Consider the following 22,005-nt stretch of genomic DNA (forward strand, 5'->3'; position numbering starts at 1 on the left):
CGTTCCATGCTGGCTTACCCTGGTCCAGTCATTGGAATCTCAGTTTCACTTTTGAGGTTTGACGAGAATGGCGCAGAGCTGAGAGACGAGTGTGTGCTCCTGGGACCCGGCATGAAGTCTGGCTTGACCGGAACACCTTTGCCTGGATCCAGTAAAAAGGGTGTGGGTTTGGGTGTGTGTCGGGTCGTCTTTCGAGACGGTTTAGTACGTAAACGTACCTTCTGCCAAGCCTGACAGCTTGCGTTCAGTTCCTCCAGACCCACGTACTGGAAGGAGCGAACAGACTCCCAGGAATATCTCCACACATACACACACAAAGTTAAAAATAAAATTAAAAATCAGTAAAGATCGCCTTCGATGAATCCTCAGTGTGTGTTACTTTATCTTTCAATTAAAGTATAATTACATTATCCTTTTCCCCGTTTGTTTGTTTTGACAGTGGTTTCTCTGAATAGTCCTGGGTGTCCTGGAACTTACTCTGTAGACCCAGCCTGGAACTCTTAGAGATAACCAGCCTCTGTCGCCTGAGTGCTGGGATTAAAGTCGTGGCCCAACAGGTGAGGGTAGTCACCTAGGTAAATCAGACAGCTGTGCGCTTGGTTTTTGTGGCAGAAACAGCTACTGAGCCTCAAAAGAACAATGTAATAAAAACCACCCATAGCTGTGAGCTGCAGTTCACTGGAGAGAGGGTGGAGTTCCTGTCTGACCTGACAGCCTGACACCACTGCTCTTGACTTTTTTTCCATCCCTCTCCCTCAAGGACACCCTGCACTTTTTCCTATTTAAGTAGCATTCTTCTGGCATCCAAGCCTTCAAAGTCCACATTCATCCTGCATGGAAAAAGGCAGAACCTTTAAGCATCTTAGCAGCCAGCCCTGTCTCTGCCATTCCCTCCCTCCCTTTGCCAACCCACAGTACAGAGTCAGCATTGCAAAGATGGGGTCATGTTCCCAGACTCTCATGAATCTGAGCCTGGCCATGAAAGGACTCATAGGAGTATTTGCTGAGTTCCTGTCCTAACTCAAACTAAGGTACGCAAAGACAGTATTCAGCTGCTTTCCTTCCCAAAGACAGACTTCAAAACTGAGACAGGGCTGGGTGTTCTACATAAAGCTCCAGGACAGCCAGGGCTGCACAAATAACAAGAACAAACAAACAAAAAAACCTAAGGATCCAGAGTCATTCTGTCACTCACATACAATGTCTGTTAATCCCACCCGGGCAAGAATAAGATCACTATCACAAATTTTGAGCCAAACTTAAATAAAGCTTTATTAAGTACTGGCCAGGACAATGAACACTAGCTAGGTCCTTACCCAGGATTCCCAGACCATGGCACCAAACTGCTTATAAAGGCAAACCCCACGAGTCTATGCACTTCCCACCTTCACCCCATCAGGGGCAAGCATACATTCTGACATACTTCCTGCCTACCTCACCTATATGTGGTCAAATGGGGCTTACAGGTTAGAAGCATTTTTGTTTAAATTAAATTTTAAGTTTTGATTTACACTTAAAACATAACTGGCCCTAACATGTCCTCCCCTTGTTAGATTATTAAAAGGCACCTAGAGAGAGAGAGAAGAGTGAGCCTTGAGCTGACCTTAGGTGAGATCATGTTTATTCACGATGAGGGAGAATTTTGTCACCCACATGTGCAGGTGGCCAAAATGGCTACAGGGGAAGATGGAATACAGCCCCTTATTGAGGTAGAAATAACTTCCTAGTCCCAAGGGAAGCTGGGAATTGTAGTCCTTCACTGGGAAACTATCACTCTCCTAACCTCTTATTGGCATTACATTGGGGGAAAAATGAAGACTTAAGCACCCTGCCCATGATCACAAGATCCCTGTGTTGGATGCCTTTCCTAGCGGTGCCACCCAGCTATAGTCTCCAAGGCTCTCCACACGAGCTTCGCCTGTAGTCACACCCACCCAGCGCTTTGTCACTATTGTTTGCTCCTCATTTTCCCTCAGGGTGTTCTGGAGACTGCACCATTGTCCCTTCCCAGTGTCTACTAAAATTGCACATTCCAGGCTGGTGTGGGAATGTGTGGGAACATGGCACTGGGAAGACTGAGGCCGGAGAATGAAGGGTTCCAGGTGAGCCTGGGCTACATAGTTCCAGAGCCTCCTGGGCTTTTTACAATCCAGTCATCCATTTTGCAGAGTGGAGGACATCTGAGCTGTAAGCCTAGAGAGGAGCACACAAACCTGTAGAGGAAGCTGTCCCACAGGGAAGCAACAGAGTGCATTAAAAATTTTTTTAAAAAATTTATTTATTTATTTACATTTATTATGAGCCCTCTTCCCTTAATAGTTGTGGGTATTTTTGGTGTATCCATTCAATCCTTCTGTGATTTGAACAGTGATTTGCATAGGCAATCACATTTGTTTTTTTAAACAGGTGAACCAGCTTTGCTGCATTCCAGTCAAGATGCTGCTCCTTGTGCCAGGGACAGTGGCACACGCCTGTAATCCCAGCACTTGCGGAGGCAGAGACGGGCAGATCTGTGTGAGTTCAAAGCCAGCCTGGTCCACAAAGTGAGCCCAGGACAACCAAGGCTCTCCACATTAGCTTCACCTGTAGTCACACCCACCCAGCCCTTTGTTACAAAAAAAAAAAAAAAAAAAAAAAAAAAAGTGCTCCCTGCTGGTAACTGTCCCACACCAGGTGTTCCGGAGAGTGGAAGGCTCTAAACCAGCAGGAATTTTACCTGATAGGGGGCAGGGATATTCTTCTCAGCTGATGAGAAAGTTCCAGAAAGGGACAGCTTAAAGCAGGGCAGCTTAAAGAAGCCTCTGCTCTTTTTTTTTTTTTTTTTTTGTCTGTTTGTTTTTTTGTCTTTTTGTTTTTTGTCTTTTTGTCTTTTGAGGTGTCTCATTTGACACCTCCCGTAGTAGTCAAGGATGGCCCTGAATTTCTGATCCTCTTGCCTCTACTGCTTGAGTGTTGGGATTACAGGCATATGTCACTGCCTGTCACCCCACAGTTTCTATGGTGCAGAGCTTGAACACAGGGACTTCATGCACGCTAGAGAAGCAGTCTAACAACTGAGCTACACCCATTCCTGATTTGTTTTCTTCCCTGGAGACAGTCTTTCTTCTGAGGAGCCTAGATGCTGGGCCTCTCGACCCACATTCTCTCCCCCAGAGTCATCCCCTATCCAATCAGGATCAACCCTGCTGAGCTCGCCCGCATCAGGGTGTGATTACTCCTCCCGGAGTGCTTCTGTGAACCTGGAGCTCACTAGGACTCCAGGAGACTCCAGTATGGGAGACTTGTACCTTCACTGCCAAAGCTTAGGAGTATGAGCAGGCCCTTGTTTCTTGTTTGTTTGCTTGCTTGCTTATGTTCTGCTCTAATGTGTGAGTTACAGGAAACACACATCACGCCCACAGCTGTATACATACACCTGAGAAAAGTGGGTGCTTATCCCCGTTAAGGCTGGTAGAGTGGAAGGAAAAGGAGAGCAGTGGTGATAGGTACAGTACAAAGATTTGGAGACAGTGGAGAAAGCAAGCCAAGTTCAAGTCAAGGGTGAAGAGGCAGAGGTCTACTGTGTCTCCTACCTGTGTTGCTTTGCTCCCACATACAAGAGATTTTTACCTTAAGGTTAATTCTATTCACAGCTTACTGATCATACGTGTAGTTCACCATGCATCCCCTGGTGTGTTTACATATATTTTTTTATATAAATTATTTTAGTAAGAGTCAAAGGTTTTCGTTGAATGTAATAAGTTATCTCATAGTACCACTCAACTGGCAGACCCTTTTTAGAGACAGCCATGCTCTGTCCCATTCTCAGGAGTGTGCCCAGTTTGGATTCCAGTTTTCAAACACTGCTGCTCTTGCCATCCCCACTGATTCACAGGCTCCCGAGACAGTGGCCCCTCCTCACTGGGTTAGCCCTCAAGCACCAGATTCCACCCAGATCAAAAGTAGCTTTCTAAACACCAAATCATTGTCTCTGGTTTCTATCGACTACCAATTTAGCCCAGATCCTGTGACCTGGAGTCACAGGCATGAGGTCCAAGGGGCAGCTGCACAGACAGAGGCTCAGCTCCTGGACCGGAACTTCCTAACTGCCTCCAAAGGAAACAGAACCCTTCCCAGCAGGAAACAGAGAGTATAGCGCCCCACTCACCCACCCACCCTCCCTTTAGACACTGTTGCTCCAGCTGAAGGTCACACTGGGCTTGAGGTGGAAGGCAGGGTGACCGCAGCTTTGGCCCCTTCCTGGACCATCCACAGGGAGAATATCCAAGTTCGTAGGAAGCAGGGAGACCAGTAATTTACAAAGCAGCAGAATTGCACTGGGTTTTCTGTAGGGGTGAGTGATGCCCACACTTGGGTGTCTGTTGGTCGCTCTTGGGTGCTCGGGATCTGAACGGAAAAGAGGAAGACTGGGTCTCACGTTGGGTCTTCAGTGCCGTGAGAATGTGATGTTAGAATGCAGCCTCTGCTTGCGTCTGCTCTCACAGACACTCCTCACACAGGCACCTCCTGGGACATTGTGAATCCTGGCTTGCTGGGGCCCAATATTTCACTTGAGAAGTGAGTCTACTTCAAAGGGCTGTCACATCCTGCCCCCCCACCCCCATCCCTCCCTCCTGCCAGACGGCTGCAGACTCTTGCTGACCTCCCTTGGCCTCAAAAGGTCTAAGAAGAGGTTCCCTCTTCTGCCGTGTGGGCTCAGATTCACTTCAAAGACCCCACCAGGCTTCTATATCTGGTGCGGGGGCCCTGAACTCCCTGTAAACTCTCACTATGCTGTTGCCCCTCTGTCCACCTGTCTGTCCACAGCATTAATAATTCTTCTAATAAACTTCTTATTCCCCAGTAATCTATCTCAGTGTCCTCTTGAACTCCCCACCTCACCCAAAACCTAACAGATAGCAGAGAGGGTGATGGCGGGCATTGAGCCCACCATCACGTGACTGGTCACTGCAGGAGCTACAGCTTCCTCCCATCTTCAATGCTGAGGTGACACCCACCACCTAAATCTATGGCCTTCGCCACCACCTGAACCCCTCTCCTACCCTGCCCCGGTGGACATCCACAGCTTTACCCAGCAACAAGCCCCCAACTGAACCATGGGCCTCCTCCACAGGAACATGCTCCTTTTTACCTGCTTGACACTGAGTCAGACGTTCTTAGGATGTTACCCGTAGCCTGAGCACAAAACCTTGTTGGTTCTGGCAGGGGAGGCTTTCTGAAGAGACAGCTGTGCCCCTCCCTTTGGCTAACAGCCCTTTGAAACAAGGAATTGGGATTTTCCCAGGAGTCTCCTGCTGGAGAGAGAAGGCAAGCTTGCAGGAGAGACTGGAGCCCAGAAAATGGTGGGCAGGACCTCACCCTGACCAGGACTGCTTATGCATACCTCTGTTTAAACTTAAACCTCCTGTCTGTGTCACAAAGATTAACTGGGTCTAGTGTGTGTGTGTGCTGGGTAGGGGGCAGTCCTTGAACCTTTTCATTTGTGAAATCTCCTTTCTCTGCTATGGTTTCTTTAATTGGCCTGTTGGGGACAAGTGGCTGTCACAACCCACGCTCTGGCCCTAAGAGCTCTGGGAGCAATAGGGATTCCCATCTCGCCCACATACCTTGGACCAAAGTATTTACCTGGTAGAGGGAAGCAGACACATCGTCATCCGGGCACAAACATGGGATGTGGCCCATTGTAGCCACTGGATATCATCAGGAATGTCAGGAAGCCACATCACCAACCTGTGGAAGGAAGCCAGGGACACCATGAATGTGTATTCCACATAGAAACACACACGCACAGGCACACACACATGTACACATAACCCATGTACACATGGGTTCACTGTATCAGCCTAAAGACAAACCAGGGGAGAAAAAAAGTCAATAAAAAGCAGCCATCTCCCAACAGCGATCTTCATCCAAGCGAGCTGCCAGGTCACCCCAACCTGAGAAGCTCCCTAAGGCAGATTTGCGGTACATCACAACAGTAAACCTCCTAAAACCTCTAAAGCAAACCAGGCCACTTAGTGTTCCAGAAAGCTCCTGGGAATGAGTGAGAAAGGCCTCAGCTTGGAGTCAGGCTACCTAATTTCTCAAGGGTTGATGGTAAGTACTGGCTGAGGCCTAGGCTCTCCATAGAGGCCAGCTGGTAAACAACAGGGACCAAAACTACCTGGAGGTTCTGGCAAGAGGCAGGTTGCTGGTAAGTGCTTCCCCAGAGCAGGAGTATGACTCCAGAGAGGGATCCTGGATCAGTAAAGCTGCCCAGGGACTTTGATGGAGAAACTAAAGGTTGGGCTGTTGCAACGTGCTAAGGTGGAAATGCAGGGGGTGCGCACAGACCCTAGCTGGCTGCCTGTCCTATCCAGAGTTGTGTGAGCAGACCATGCAAGTGGCAGGCTTGCCAAGGAAGCAGAGAGAGAAGCAGGGGGGCAGGCTCAGGTTACATTTATTTCTAGTCACACATGGTCTCATTCTCTTGCCAGGCTGGCCTAGACCTCCCGGACTATTTTTTCTTTTCTTTTCTTCTTTTTCTTTTCTCCTCTTCTCTTTTCTTTTCTTTTCCTTTTCTCAGCTTCCTAAGCAGCTGGGCTACAAGTGTGAGTTGTTGATTTGGCTAAGAGCCAGAAGGGGAGGGAGCTAGACATGGCAGGGTGCTGGTAAAACAGTACAATTTGGCAGCGTACCCAAGCCTTCAGGATGGACAAGGAGGCAGCGCCCGGGGAGATCTGCCTCCTGCAGTGCTGAGCAGGGTCAGCATCAGTCACTGCCTGGGAGCTATGCTTGTGACCATGAAATAAGAATAAGTGGTGTGGGTGTGGATGTTTGTGTGTGGGGGCTGTGTGAATCATGCGTGAAACCCCGAACTCACATGAGAGGCTGAGGCAGGCAGCAGGCTTGACTTGAGTTTAAGGTCAGTCTGGTCTACACAGTAAGTTCCAGGCCAGCTTGGGCTATGGAGTTAAAATTCCGTCTCAGAAACAAATACACATGGGACACCTTGAGTTTGATCTTCAGGACTGACACAATGACAGGAGAGAGAAGGTTTCCTGCCAGGTGGTAGTGGTGCACGCCTTTAGTACCAGCATTTGGGAAGTAGAGACAGGTGGATTTCTATGAATTTGAAGCCAGCATGGACTACAGACCAAGTTCCAGGACAGTCAGAGACAGACAGAGAAACCCTGTCTCAAAAAACAAAAACAAAACAAAAGACAAAAACAAAAATAATTCAAAAAAACAAGGTTCCTGAGGGGAGAAACAGCCATGGAAAAACAGGAATTATAGACATAATTACAGCAGGCCATGCCCACAAACCACAGAAGAGACAGGACATTCGACTGGACTCCTTAGAGTCCAGAGGGCAAACTGTTCCCGAAGGCCGGTGAGCAGCTGTCCAGCGTCAGGTGCAGAAAGCAGGTGAGGCTCCATGGAGGCTAACGGAAGAACAATGCTTCCTTAGGGATTTGGGAAGGCTTGGCTTCAGAAAAACAATGGAGAATGCCAAGAAAAAGATACAGGCTCCAAGGAAATGAAATGGCTGGGTGGTGTCCATGGGACGCCAGCCCAGATAAGACAGGATGAGGACACCAGGAGAGGCCAGAGCAAATGGCACAGCCAGAACCACCAGGTGACCCTCCCCTTCTCTCTTTCTCCCTTCCTTCCTCCCTCCCTTCTCTTTCCTCATGGTAGCATGGGGACTGAGCCACTGTAACAGCATGGTCTGATGCTTTGCATCTGATTGTTAACTGTGTCGCTCCCAACATCTGCTTGCTGTCTTTTACCAGCAGACACTCAAAATACCCCAAAATGACATCTGTAACCTTGCCCAAGAAATTATTCCTGACTGGCTGATTAAAAGGCCTAAACCTGGGCAGACCAGAGGTGAGGGGCATGGCAAATGGTCGAGGGCTTTGGGGAGAGAAGGATCCTGGGAAGGATACAAGTTCGGAGAGAGGAAGGAAGAAAGCCACCATGGATTAGTGTGGAGAGAAGCACATGGCCGGATCGGCGTGGACGGAGGAAGTGGCCCAGATGAGAGAATAAGCAAGTATGTATAGAATTATGGATGGGAAGTAGCCCAGAAAGAAAGCATTAGGACAAGTGGTCTGGGATAGAGGTTGGGAAGTAAGTAAAGGTAGTTTACAGGGTTACTATCTGCCCTTCCCCAGGTAAAATGAAGCTATTCTAAAAATCGATCAGGTGTCTGTGTCTTTTATTGATTATAATAGTGGGTTAAAGAATGCTGCTGTAATAATTATAGGACTAATAATAAACATTATCAGCCCATACTTTTAAATTATCTACAGCAAATCATGCTCACTGTCCACTCAAACACTGAGCTACACCCCCCAGCCACATCTTGTTTATGAGGCAGGGTCTCTATACATAACCCTAAGCTGGCCTTGACTAAACTCTGTGGCCGAGGATGGTTTTGAACTCGTGATCCTCCTGCCTCAGCCTCCATCCAGTGTGCTAGGACTCCAGGTGTGTACCACCACACCCAGTATAAAAGTCTGAACCAGAGGCTGGAGAGATGGCTCAGAGGTTAACAGCACTTGCTGTTCTTCCAAAGGTCCTGGGTTCAATTCCCAGCAACCACATGGTAGCTCATAACCATCTACAGTAAGATCTGGTGTGCAGGCAGAATGTTGTGTAGATAATAAATAAATCTTTTAAAAAAAAAAAAAAAGTCTGAACCATTCTGAGCATTGGCCTGATGCTCAAAAACTTTTCTGAGATTGTTACCTGTTTGAACTTGCTTAACTGGTAAGCCCAAGCAAATACCCAGAATTCCAAAGCAGCGACCATAAAAGCAAACCCTCAGAAGTATCCCGCCAGGGGAGGCAACCTGAAAACAAATCACTGCTGCCAACTGGACATGGGAGTGCAATCCGCGTCCAGGACCTCGCTGGGGCCCCAGGCAGTTTCACTGCTGTTATCTATTTCTTCAAAGGTAAGCTGAAGCACAGAGAGGCACATTCATTAGTCAGGGCCACACAACGGTGGAAGGGGTGCAGCCAGGTGTTGAAACAGGACAGCCTGATGACTGAACTGAGTGAGCTGCTGCCCTGCTGTGCCGTTTAAGAGGTCGCCCCGTCCCCAAGTTCCAGAATCACTTCATTTCTGTCTCCTAACTCCCGACTCACATCATGCAACCTCTCAGCTCAGTGCTGTCTGCTTGCGATTCCAAAGACAGGCCCAAGAGACAGCAAGGATGTTTCTAGGCCTGGCCTCCTTATTCGCCACTTCAGTGGCCACAGAGCTGTGGCTTCAATCTCTCCCTGCCTCAGCTTCCCTAGGGGACTGGGAACGGCTGCACCAGGTACTAGTTAAGGTCAGAGCTCACACCACATTGCGGATACCCTCGGCTCAAGGAAGGAGGGCCTCTCCCAGAAGCTCCATCTTGTGACACATGCGGCTGGCCGGAACTGAAGCTGCCGTGAGCTCACTGAGCTGTTGCACCCAACCTCAATGCTCACCTGTAGACGGCTGCGATGGCCGACTCCACAGGCAGAGTGCAGGGCAGCATGAGGTACGACAGGATTCTGATGGGCAGGAAGTTGCAGACTTTGCTCAGGTAGCCGCCCCTGTCCTTAATCGCTTCGCTCAGAGCTGAAGAAGAAAAAAAAAGGGGGGGGGCAATTTGGAGTATGTCTGTATGGCTCCTGAGAGTACCACAATTTCAAGCCCTTCTCTCTGATTCGGCTCAGATCAAGTTTGAGATATAGAAAGCCTGGAGCCAAAGGGCCACCAGCAGCTCGATGGGACATACTGCTTTCAAGCGGTTCCTCTCACAGCAAGGGTGATGCAGAGATCAAAGACAAACTGGAGGGTGGTGGTTCAGGCTTCTAATCCAAGCACTTGGGAAGCTGAAGCAGGAGGATTTCAAGTTTGAGGCCAGTGTGGGCTACACAGTGAGATAGTCTCAGAGAGAAAAGTACACATAGGAAAGAGTCCTATCTCTCCCTCCCTCCCCCTCTCCCCACACACCTGCTGGTACATGTTTAAGCCTACAATTTGCTCATGTTTCCAGATGAGTCTGAGGGAGCACACAGCTTCCCCAGTACCGGACCCTTGGTAGTACCTCCACCCCTCAGCTGGTTCATTCTTACTGTAGCTTCACCTTTTATCCCCCAGTGACCTCCTGACACCTCCGATTGGACATCTACTGCTGGGTTCTGTTCATGGCCAAGCCTCTCCTGGGCCCAGTTGGAAGCTGGGTTTGTGGACTAGTCTGTCTGACTTGGCAGATCAGACCCCCTTCACACACTGCAGCTACCCAGCAACTTCTATAAACAATTAGACACTGAGTCCTTACTGATCTGGATCTGGAAGGCCAAGTGTTAAGGTGCCAACAGTTGCTGGTGTCTGGTGTGGGTCCAGGTCACAGTGTCTCTGTGGGCTGAAGGCCTGGAGGGTATCTTTTGACCCTCCTTTTTTGTTGTTATTGTTGTTTTGTTTTGTTCTTCGAGACAGGCTTTGTCTATGTAGCTCTAACTGTCCTGGAACTCACTCTGTAGTCCAGGCTGGCCTCGAACTCAGGGATCTTCCTACCTCTGCCTTCCCAGTGCTAGGATTAAAGGCGTGCACCACCAGCAGCTAGCTGAAATGGACCTCTTTACAGCAGCAATCTCATTTGGAAGACCCTGCCCTTAGGAGTTGTTCCAATGCTTCCTTCCCAACGCCATTCCCCCTTGGAGCTTGGATTTCAGTATGAGAATTATTTTTGCCCTTGAGATAGGGATTCACATAGCTGAGGCTGACTCAGAATTCATGATGTAGCTAAGGCTCGCCTTGAACTCCTGGCTTCACCTCCTAAGGACAGCACCACATTCCGCTGCCAGCAGAGGAATTTTGAGGGACACGAACAGTTAGAATACATCACTGTCATATGACATAAAATGCATCACATGGAGGTATAAACTGTGGCTGAAGAACGAGGGAGCCAAGGAGAGACAGGTGGACAAGTGGATAACAGTGACCCCAAAGGCATTCTAAATAAAGAGCCAGGAGTCTGAAGCTGGACCCCAAGTCCTCCCTCAAATCCACAGTCCTTAACAGAGCTGGAGGCAGTAGGGCTGCTTGACAGTTTGGGCCTGGGCCTGGCTGCTGGGCTGGAGTGTGTGGGTAATCCTGGGCTAACGCACATCAGCTTTTCTCCTGACCATGACCTCTAAGGATAGGGAAGGGAGACCAGAAGGTACAGGGAGGGGTGGCAGTGGCCAGCTTGTGCAGTAGATGAAGCTGTCCCTATGGCCTGTCCCACCACCCCAGAGGCTTCTTTCAGGAGAAGCGTCACCTTTTCCTCTTGCAGCAGGTGGCCCAGTCCCTTACATAGGCTGGCACACCCAGTCTCATCCCACCCCACTACAGCAGTACCTGTGCTGAGCTTGGGGCACAGGGTCTCCCGGATGTTCTCATCCCAGGGCACAGCTGCCAGGCACAGCTTGTCTCCCAGAAGGCGGCTGTTTTCTGAGCAGGGTGTGGTGGCTTCCGGCGCCATCTCCTCTGAGGACAGGCACAGGCTGCGCTGTGGCCCATTACAGATGCCTGCAAAGAACACGGAGATCTGCACGAGGGGAAAGGTGGGGACGGTCGTCACCTGCCCAGCCCCCACTCAGCCCCAGATGGCAGGGGAGGAGAGCCAACACTGCAACTTCATGCCTGCTGTGAGTTAAGGTTACAGGAACTATGTCACTGGGAGGCAGGCTTTGAGGTCCTACAGGCTCAAGCTACGCCCAGCATGGCACACAGTCTCTCCTGGCTGCCTGCCGATCCAGAGGTAGAACTCCCAGCTCCAGAACCATGTCCACCTGAACGCTGCCATGTGTCCTGCCATGATGAGAGCCAGCTAAACCTCTGAAACTGTCAGCCGGCCCCAGCTAAATGTTTTCCTGTGTAAGAGTTGTGATGGTCACCGGTGTCTCTTGGCAGCAGTAGAACCCAAACTAAGACATCGGCCAGCTGAGGAATCACAAGCACAGACACTCCTTCAAAGTCACACAGCCGTTACTCCGCAGAGCCAGGTCTGGTGTCCAGGTGGAAGCCCTTCCAGCACAGTTCCCAAGTACTGCAAGGTAGGCAAAGCCACATCGAATCCTGGTCTATCTGTCCTTCTCCCTCTCTCATGCTTTTTGTTTCTTTCCTTTAAGCCCAGCTTTGCAACCTAGATCTACCCATCGCTTCACCCACTCTTCCCCAAGCCCAGCCCGCTCACCACCACCCCTCCACAAGCTGATCCTGTTCACCACCACCCTTCTGTGTGCCCATCTTGTTCACCACCACCCTCCCTCGTGCCCACCCGCCCCTTCATAAGGCTGCAGAGGCTGCTCGCCATGGGCCTGTGGTGACCTGGTTCTGCATACAGGAATGCCTTCTGTAATGAACACACATCTGTCCTTACAAAAGCACCTTCTTCTTTGTCTCCACAAATGTGCTTCAAACCCACACACACTGGACAAGTGTTCTACCAACCCTCTTTTTTTCCTTCCCCCCTTTTCCCTTCTCTCCCCCCCCACCCCCAGGCCTGAGGACTGAACCCGGGACCTTCTTTGCGCTAGGCTATCACACTAGCACTTGGCTACAGCACTGACAGGGTCTCACTAATTGGTCAAGGCTGGCTTGCAACTCACTTGGCAGCCAACGTAGTCCTTGAACTGCAATCCTCCTGCCTCAGCTCCCGGAATAGCTGAGATGCCAGGCCCGAGCTACCAGGCCCAGCTTATGACATGGACATGTTTTAAGAAGGGCTGGCTTTCCTCACTGTCTGATCATAGGTCACGCCTATGTAAACTAAGACAGTCATGATGTCAAAATGCCATCCCACTGTGTGACTGTGTATACGCAGCCCAACGTGGTCGCCCAGGAAGAAGCCTCGCCCAATGGGTGGAACCACATTTGGCTGGGGAGCAGATTCTGATGATCTCATCAGGGAACTGGCCATATGCTAAAGTTTCAAAAAAGAGCTCAAAGAGAAAGAAACAAGCTGCCTGCAGAGGAGGACCTCCATGGCGCAGTAAGGCTGCCCAGGTTCAAATCCCAGAGTTCTGCCTCTGCTCTGTGGGGCCTCTTCTTCCCAGCCTGCATCCCATCTATAAAATGGGCAAAGGTTTCTTATCCCATTGGGCTAAGAAGTGGGTAGAGTGCGCCTCAGGGAAGGCCATGAGACTGGGTGACAGAACTGAGAGACACCGCAGTAACCCCCAGCCAGGACCTACCGTTCTCCGCCAGGAACCGCAAGGCATCCAGGTACCCTTGAAAGCACAGCTCTGCCACCCCCTGTAAGCAAATCAGGCAGGTGAACCACAGGATCTATGACTGCCATGCCCTCTGAGGACCTAGGACATCTAAGACTTGGAGACCCCCAGGACAGGGTCTGCCTGACTCTGCTTCCCCAAGTCTCACTCAGCTCCAATGTCCTCTCCACAGACTCTACCAGCAGGAGCTGTGCTTCAGGCCTGGGCCTGGGGCTAACTAAGCCTTGTCACTCCAGCCAGCTTGGTACTACCCCAACTGTCCCTGGGCCATCACCGTTGAGCATTATGACTGGTGAGCAACTTGGGTAAATGCAGCCATGTTCTCGGCAGCAGACCCACGGAATCATGGCCGCTGCACTCAAATACCAATCAGAAAAGGAAAGCCCTATACGTGGTGGCTCCACGCAATGGCGCAAATCAGAATCGTGTGAGGAGCCAAAATGAAAAAAAGTTCTGGATTGGAGGCATGGCTCATCAGTCTGGCTCTAGCCCAGAAGTCATCAATGAGGGCCAGGAGGTGTGGCTCGGCTGTGAGACCTTTCCTACAATCTACTCAGTGCATGTCCTTACCTAGCATGTGTGAGGTCCTGGCTTCCATCCTCAGCACAGAAAAAAAAAAAAAAAAGAAGAAGAAGAAAAGAAAAGAAATCTAAATGCCTGGGGCAGTGCTCCTATTTCATTTTAAAATGTTTAGTGTGTGTGTGTGTGTCCATGTGTTCACAAAGAAGTCAGGAGTTCTTTGTCTTGCCATATGGGTTCCCAGGAATGAGCTCAGTCTTCAGGCTGGCAGCAAGCACCATTACATACAGAGCCATCTTAAGGGCCCATGTTTTTTTGTTTGTTTGCTTTTGAGGTAAGGTCTCTCTCTATAGCCCTAGCTTAAACTCACAAAGATCTACTGGCTTCTGCCTCATGAGAGTTAGGATTAAAGAGGTGTGCCTCCATGCCTTGTTTGTTTTTAAGATTTAAAAAAAAAAACTTTTTTTATATAGGTTTTTTTTTTGAGGGGGGTTGTTTTTCTTTCTTTTCTTTTCTTTCTTTTTCTCTCTCTTTTTTTTTGAGACAGGGTTTCTCTGTGTAGCCCTGGCTGTCCCAGAGCTCACTCTGTAGACCAGGCTGCCCTCAAATGCAGAGATCCACCTGCCTCTGCCTCCTGAGTGCTCAGATTGAAGGTGTGTGCCACAGTGCCCAGCTCTATTTCATTAAAAAAAAAAAAAAAAAAATTTAAAAAGATTTATTCATTCATGTATTTAATGTGTGAGTGCTCTGTCTGCTTATACGCCTGCACACCAGAAGAGTGCATCAGGTCCTATTACAGATGGTTGTGAGCTGCCATGAGGTTGTTGGTAACAGAAGTCAGGACCTTGGGAAGAGCAGCCAATGCTCTTACCTGATGAGCCATCTCTCCAGCCCTCAGTCTATTATTTTGTTGTTGTTTGTTTGTTTGTTGTTTTGTTTTGTCTTTTTTAAAGTAGCCCAGACCGACCTCAAGCTCTGCATCCCCCTTGCCCCAGTCTCCTGGTTGCTGGAGTCCAATTATGTACCACCCCACCTACCCTTTGGTGAGCAGCACCAATTGTCAACCTAAAAGAATCTAGTCACCTAGGAGATGGGCTTCTGAGCATGCCTGTGTTAACTGGGGCAGGAAGACCGGCCCACTGTGAGGGCCACCACTCCACGGCTGGGATTCTGGATTTTACACCTGGAGAAAGGGAGCTGGGCCGCAGCCCACATTCATCACACTCTACTTCCTGCTTGAAGATAACCTATGACCATCTGCTACAAGCTCACGCTACAAGCATGCCTTCCCTGCTATTGTGGACTGCACCTTGAACTGTGAGCCCTTGAACTGTGAGCCTGAATTAAAAAAAAAATTTTTTTTCTTTTTTTTTTCAGAAAATCTCCCTTTGTCAGGATTTTTTTTTTTTTTTAATCCCAACAAGAGAAAAAGACACTTTGATACAACCCCCCACCCTAACTTCTCAGACCCAATCCTGAACTCTGGGGGATGATCACGCAGCTCTAGGACAGCAATGTTTCTGAGTCACCATCATGGCACACTCTATCCCTGTCTGCTCACGAAGGGACTAACTGGTATCCCCAGCTACCTGGGAGGCAGAAAGCAGCACCCTAGCACCAGGCTCACCTTCATGTCAGGCGGGAAGAGTGCTCTGGTCAGAAGATGAAGATTCTCAGCACAGAGGCAGAAACTGGTGTTGGTGACACACACCTGGAAGAAGTTGGTGGACTTGACTTTGGGGCAGATGTCATGCTCACCATAGAAAGGGGACACGGTGATGGTGGTTTTGGCATCCAGCACAGGGACATTGTCGCTTACTCCTCCATCCACGTACCGCTGTAAGGAAGAGGAAAGGGATGATACCGTGCTTAATTGTCTTCTGAGACACTGCAGCCAATATGGTGGCCTGGGGACCAATCTTCAGTAGCTTCTTACTCGCTTTCAAGGTTACTTTGTACAGGTGCATAGGATGCCCATTGTGCAAATGCGTCAGGCAAAGAGACACATGGAGATGAGAGTACACCCACATTGAGCTTGTCAAGTCCTAAGGACAGGTGGACACCCAGGGGAGTCCCTGTCATGTGCATCAAGGGGCATATAAACTAAGGGTGCTATATGCACTGGGAACAGAGTGTGATATGAAACCTAACCCAAAGGAGACACATGGCCACAAGTTCAAAACCAGACTCCCTTTGGGAGATCCAGGACAAGGTATTTAAGTAAGCCTGTTTTCCCATAACACTTTTCTTTTGAGGAGAGGGGGTTACAGACTGGCCTTGAACTCATGATCCTCCTGCCTCAGTCTCCTGATTGCTGAGATTACCTGTGGAAGTCCTCATATCCATGACAGAGTAGCTAAGGCTGGGCTTAAACTCCTGACCTTCCTGTCTACAGGAAAAGTCAGGAATGCATTCTAAGGAGTCAGGGGACATCACCACAGTGCTCTTGGGTCCCTTCCACTTAGTTCTGGAAAGATCACATGCCTACATTATGTCACAAGAAGACTGGGGACCAGTATCAAGGTCCAAGATGTGCTTAATAGCTAGGATCCCCAGTGACCCAGTTGTGGGCTCTGCCCACAAAGAATACACATGTGGTATAGACACTCAGGCAAACTCTCAGACCTATTAAGAAACTTAAAAACAACAACAACAAAAGAAAATGTAGATTGTTCCCCTGTTGGGTGTGGTGGCACCTGCCTTTTAGGCCCAGTACTTAGGAGGCACAGGCAAGCAGATTTCTGTGAGTTCAAGGCCAGCCTGATCTACATAGAGCATTCTAACTAAAGTTACATAGTAAGACCCTGTCTAAAGGAATAAAAAACAAAAAACAAAAAACAACCACAACAACAAATACATAGCTACCTGACATCCCCATGAAAATCAACTACCCTACAAAAGTAATTTAATTCCTAAGCATCTTATACTTTAATTAGGCCACCAGAAGGCTCCCTAGGATGCTTGAGAGCAGATTAAGGGAGTCAGACCAGTGTATCTAACAGACATACAGAAGGCAGAAGCAACTTCTGGGGGTGTGAGTCTGTGTATCAATCCTCTGGGAATGCACAGTGTGGATTCTGTCCTCAAGACTGAAGATCCCAGCTCTGCAGTTAGATATAGTCATGGGTGCCAGAGCCCAGCTCACTATAAAGAAGGCCTCCAACACTCAGCTGCACCCCCACCCTCAGCACACACACTTACCTCACCTCGGAAGGAAGGAGGGATTAGCCCAGAGAAGAGAGGGATGAAGCAGGAGCACACCAGGGCCTGTGAGGAAAAAGGAGTCTGGCAGTCACAGTGCCTTCTCTGTGCCCTTCTGTTCTTCTCCAAGCGGGTAGCACAAGTGAAATGCTCTTTGAACACAGTAAGATTTTTTTTGTTTGTTTGTTTGATGGATTGGTTGGTTGGTCGATTAGTTTGATTTTTCCAAGACAGAGTTTCTCTGTGTAGCCCTGGCTGTCCTGGTACTCGCTCTGTAGACCAGGCTAGTCTTGAACTCACAGAGATCTGCCTGCCTCTGCCTCCCCAGTGACAGTAAGTTTTTTTTTTTTTTTAACATCTGGGTGAATGAATGATACTCACACTTGTATTTGAGGCCCTGGGGTCTTAGCAGCAACGCCAGCTCCTTAACTGTACTATCTGTACACTTCAACCTTCTGTCCCTGCGCCCCAGGCTGACACTGTTGACTCCATGGCATAAGGGGCTAGAATGATGCATCTCACCCTGGGGCTAGAGGCAGCACAGACCTGGGCTCTTCCTCAGGGTTCTCCTGCAGCCAGTTAGAGGCTGTGAGGACACAGTGGTCCCCTAGACCATACTTTGAGAATCACTGTTCTGGACTGCACACTGTCAGCTGAGAGCAGATAGATAGGTATTGGCAGTTGAGAAGCCACTAGAAATTCAAATGGAAAGCCAGGTTGCACACAGGGCTGGACGCTTGTGCAGTCTCATAGAGACGCACATTCAGTCAAATGCAGTTATTCACTTAAGAACTATAAAAAGCATATTTGTGTATGTGTATAATAAAAAGGCCAAATATAGTATTTTGATATGACAAAAATTATCTTCTCTATGCCAGAGACTAGAGGCAAATAAGAATGGCCCCACCCTAGAGAAGCTTCATTCTGAAAGACAACCTTTCTGCATACCATGCAGAGGTTGGGGTGTGGGGCACACCCAGGACCAGTTCTCTGAGTCTCAAAGGAGGAAGAAAAACCTGGGTTAGGGTTCGGCTGCCCGGTAAAGCAGGGCCTGGTGTGACCAAGGCCCTATCTTCCATGCCGGCACCGGAAAAATTAAGAGAATTAAAGAGTGCTGGCATAGTAGGGCTTCCGGGCACCACAGACCAAGTCACCTGGGTGTGCAGCATTCACAGGGGCCCCATCCAGTGAGCCAACAATAGCCCAGTACCGAATTTTCACCTGACAACACCCAGACAGGCAGAGTACTTACATCCACCACTTCATCTTTGGAGTGGAAATCAGACACCAGAACATTCTCTCCATCCGACACCCTGGTGAGCGAGATGCAAACCCTGCCGGAAATGATCTGGTGGACATTGTCTGGGAGGGTCTCCTGGAGCCCATCTCTGACGCACTTGTTAATGTTGAAGAATGGATGGAGGGTGCTGATGTTGCGGCTCCTGGCTTTCCGCACGAGGTCCATGAGGATCTCCACTATCTGGTCTGGGGACAGAGGACAAACACACAGAGAGAGGGTACCACACTGGAGACCAAAAACCACACAGAACTTTGGAACTGTGGCTGGTTCCCACTTAAGACACCATAAAAACGCTCCCTGTATTTTGGTCATGACTGGGCACATTCAAGGTGGCTATAGGTGACACCCCATATTTCAAAGTTTTACTAGGTGACATTATCTCATTAACAGTGGTTTACAGTCATTACGAAGTGCTAATATTCTGGGTATGGCTCAAAAAAAAATCAATTTTACCCTTGTCTGACTTATTCCAATGGAGCAACTAAGAAATATAAAATGGCCTGTATGGCGTGAGGTGTGTATTTCTTGGATGGCTAGGCCTTCTAGTGTCCCGTGTATGTGAGAACTCTCACTTGCATGTCCATGAAGTCATAAGCCACCAACACATCAGCACTCTGGCTTTGGCATAAATGGACTCAGCGTTAGAGGGTACAGAAGAAATAATGCAAGCTTGGACCTAAATGTAAAGCTCAGCTCCACCCCTTACTCAGGAAAGCATTCTGTCACCTGTCTGCACCTCAGATTGCCTTAAAAGAATTTTTTTTTAAGCCAGGCAGTGTGTATGTCTGTAATCTCAGCATTCTTGGAGGCAAAGGCAGGTGGATCTCTGTGAGTCTGAGGCCAGCCTGGTCTACAAAGTGAGTCCAGAACTGACAAGGCTACACTGAGAACCCCTGTCTCAAGAAACTAAAGAAAAAAAATTTTAAAAATTAAAAATTATTTATATGCCTCTGTGTGTGTGTGTGTGTGTGTGTGTGTGTGTGTGTAGGCACGTGTGCCCATGTGCTTATGGGCACCACATGTGTGCATAGAGGGCAGAAGAGAGCATCACATTCCCAGGACCTGGAATTACAGGTGGTTGTACCAGCCAAGAGGGTGCTGGGAACACTTCCTGCAGGAGCAGTAAGCGATCTTAACCACTGAGCCAGTTTTTCCAGCCGCTAAACTGCGTTTTTCAAGGAGAGTACAATTTACTCTTTACTTTTGGAGACAGAAAGGGTTGAGTAATATAACATCAATAAAATACTCAACCCAGAAAAGGCTTTGTAAGTGGCTAATCTCCATATAAGCCTCTAACCCCAAAATTCCCAGATTGCACAGTGGGCACATGGCATATTCATATACATCTGCCCTCACTCCCCAGACTAGCCCCCTTTGGCCAAACCACTCTGCCCTGGCACTCACAACCACCTCTTACAGCCTTAAACAACACAATCCTGGCTCCACAAGGACAGACACATCCCAGCTTGTCCTGAGCCAACAATAACCCTGACTTCCAGCAAACCCTTCCCCATTGCTGAGCCTGGCTTGAGGGTGAATTTACACACTGCTGGCAGATTCCACCTAGCTCCTCTGCCAAGTCTGGCCAGACACTCAGATGCCCCAACAGTCCAGGTCTGTCACAAGCCCCAGGACAATGCACCTTAGCAGCTCCCACCAGAGATAAGCTATAGTTCTGCCTTCTCTGTGACCTGACAGGACAACCCCAGGTTGTCTTTTGTGCAGTCACAAACATCCTTTATATCAGCGGTTCTCAACCTTCCTGATGTTATGACCCTTCAATACAGTTCCTCATGTTGTGGCCATAACATTATTTTCATTGCTACTTCATAACTGTAATTTGGCTGTTATGAATAATATAAATATTTGTTTTCGGATGGTCTTAGGCGACTCCTGTCATAGGGTCTTGACTCCTGTGAAAGGGTGGTTAGACCCCACCCCCAAGGAGGGCATGCCCCACAGGTTCAGAACCACCGCTGTATATGAAAGCAGGTGTACTTCAGACTCCTGGGGTCAATGCATTTAACCCTTGTCCCACTAATCGTCTATCCATATTGGGGCTCAGAGCCCTGCAAGTAAGAACTGCCTTTTGTGCTGAAGCTCAGGGTGTGCAATGGCCATTGAGCTGGTCTAGTTTTCCTAGAGGTCACTCTCTCTGCCCTTTGCTCCCGTCTCCCTCCCTCACAGGGGAAGACAGACCGGCAGCCTCGCAGCCAGTTTTGCCTGTCTTCTAATCCGTAAATCTCTAGTCAGCTCAGGGTCTGCTCACAGATCCTATCCAATCGCAGAGCTCGCCTCATCAGCAGGGGCTTCCCCGCGCTTGCCAAAGTCACTCCCTACTGGCTGTGGCCAGTAGAGCAAAGAGTAAAGTGTTAAAAGAGGCCAAGATCAATGAGAGTTGATGAGGGGAGTTATCATGCCCCGCCCTCGTAGGCCCATGCAGCCTGAGGACCTCTGGGAGTCAGCCGCTCCCCCGTGGGCACCTAGCCAAGCCCTGCCCACAATCTCAAAAGCATCCAGCTCTGACACAGGGAAGAGTACCGCGTTCTAGTAGTTTAGGGAGCGGGAGAAGTTAAACTCGCGTCCTCTTGCTCACGGATGCATACGCAAATGTTTAATTAGGCCAAGATTCAAATGCCCAGAATGTCACTGCCAGTGACATCGATCTGGGAAGGGCGGCTGGCCCAGGCGAATGAAGATGGGAAAGCGTGGAACTAAACAGGTCTGGGAACCCATTCCAGTCTCTAGGAAGTGTTCCAAATACTTTCCTAACCCACGCACCCCGCCCCCAGAGGCTTCATTAGACTTCACCGAGGGTGTTCAAGTCTGGGTACCTTCTGCCCCTCCTGGCGGCACCTGCCACGGGAGACCTGCCAGAGCCACACAAGACAAACCTTCCGCGGCTCGGGGGCCAGAAACCCTGAGAACCTGCATTGCTCCCGGCTGATGCTTTGGGATGACCCAGTTGGCAGGATGACCGGAAGGGAGGGACCATTTCAAACCAGGGCGCCGGAGCGGGCGGGAATAAGATGCTCAAGGGTCTCCGTTGTAGAGCGCTCCCGCCCGCCCTAAGAAATCCCACGCCAGGTGACAGGCCTCGGGTCTCCAGCGGAGGTCTCCGCGGCACCCGGAAGGTTGAGAGCTATCCGGGCAGGTTCTTTCGGGCACCCCGGAAAGTGTTACCGATTCCCCAGATGGAGCACTCCTCCCCGGACGGGGGGCCTGGGTAATGGCCGTGGACGCACCGAGAGGGAGGCTGCACAAGAAGGCGACCGCGTGCAGTGCACCGGACGAGCAGCCGAAGAAAGTGCGCGCATCGCGGAGGAGGTGCGGGGCGCGCTCGCTCAGACACAGCGTCGCCCCGATGTGGTAGAAGCCCAGAAAGCCGCAGCCTGCAAAGGACAGGCTCCAGCGGCGCTCTGGGTCGTACATGGCGCACGGCGCTCCGCTCCGGGCGGTGCTGCGGCTCTGCTCGGTTCCCGGTTTTTGAGGCTCTGATCCTGGGAACCGCCGGAGCCCGTCCTCGGGTGACGTCAGCCGAGGCCCCGCCCCGCTCGGACCATGCAAATAAGCCAGTGGGAGGCCCAATGGGCGTCCTGGACTCCTGCCCGGCCTTCATGCCCCGCCCTCGGAGGCTCTTCCCAAATCCTAAACTTGGGTGCCCGCTGAGCAGAAGAGCTTTTATTCTCTTTTCTTTCAGGTCCTGGATGGTGTGCCGTGGCACTCTCTTCCTTTCCG

The 22,005-nt window shown here is 49.8% G+C and overlaps 1 protein-coding gene across 2 annotated transcripts; it reads right to left on the reverse strand.

The window, feature by feature from the left end:
* Positions 1-2,299: 2,299 nt before the first annotated feature.
* Positions 2,300-21,774, reverse strand: Pnpla3 (patatin like phospholipase domain containing 3). Of its 2 annotated transcripts, none has more exons than XM_055626925.1 (9): positions 21,513-21,774; positions 18,220-18,452; positions 16,968-17,033; positions 15,394-15,603; positions 13,209-13,269; positions 11,371-11,541; positions 9,471-9,603; positions 5,626-5,730; positions 2,300-4,386 (listed from the first exon to the last, which is right to left on the reverse strand). In XM_055626925.1, exons 1-9 carry the CDS (start codon positions 21,697-21,699, stop codon positions 4,296-4,298), a joined length of 1,257 nt encoding a protein of 418 aa, XP_055482900.1. In that variant the 5' UTR covers positions 21,700-21,774; the 3' UTR covers positions 2,300-4,295. The 2 variants fall into 2 exon arrangements, with proteins under 2 accessions (XP_055482900.1, XP_055482901.1); XM_055626926.1 differs by having other exon boundaries at positions 4,145-4,386; positions 15,394-15,477.
* Positions 21,775-22,005: the final 231 nt, after the last annotated feature.

Source organism: Psammomys obesus, unplaced genomic scaffold (genome assembly GCF_907164565.1).
Source record: "Psammomys obesus unplaced genomic scaffold, mPsaObe1.curated_primary_1811, whole genome shotgun sequence".
In the NCBI taxonomy this organism is placed as follows: Eukaryota; Metazoa; Chordata; class Mammalia; order Rodentia; family Muridae; genus Psammomys; species Psammomys obesus.

Excerpts from the sequence above, each read along its gene's own strand:
- Pnpla3 (XM_055626925.1), bottom strand. The coding sequence starts at position 21,699 with ATGTACGACCCAGAGCGCCGCTGGAGCCTGTCCTTTGCAGGCTGCGGC. Across the intron at positions 18,453-21,512 it reads CTTGTGCAGCCTCCCTCTCG|ACCAGATAGTGGAGATCCTC; the intron begins GTGCGTCCACGG and ends CTCTGTCCCCAG. Across the intron at positions 15,604-16,967 it reads CTCCTTCCTTCCGAGGTGAG|CGGTACGTGGATGGAGGAGT; the intron begins GTAAGTGTGTGT and ends TCTTCCTTACAG.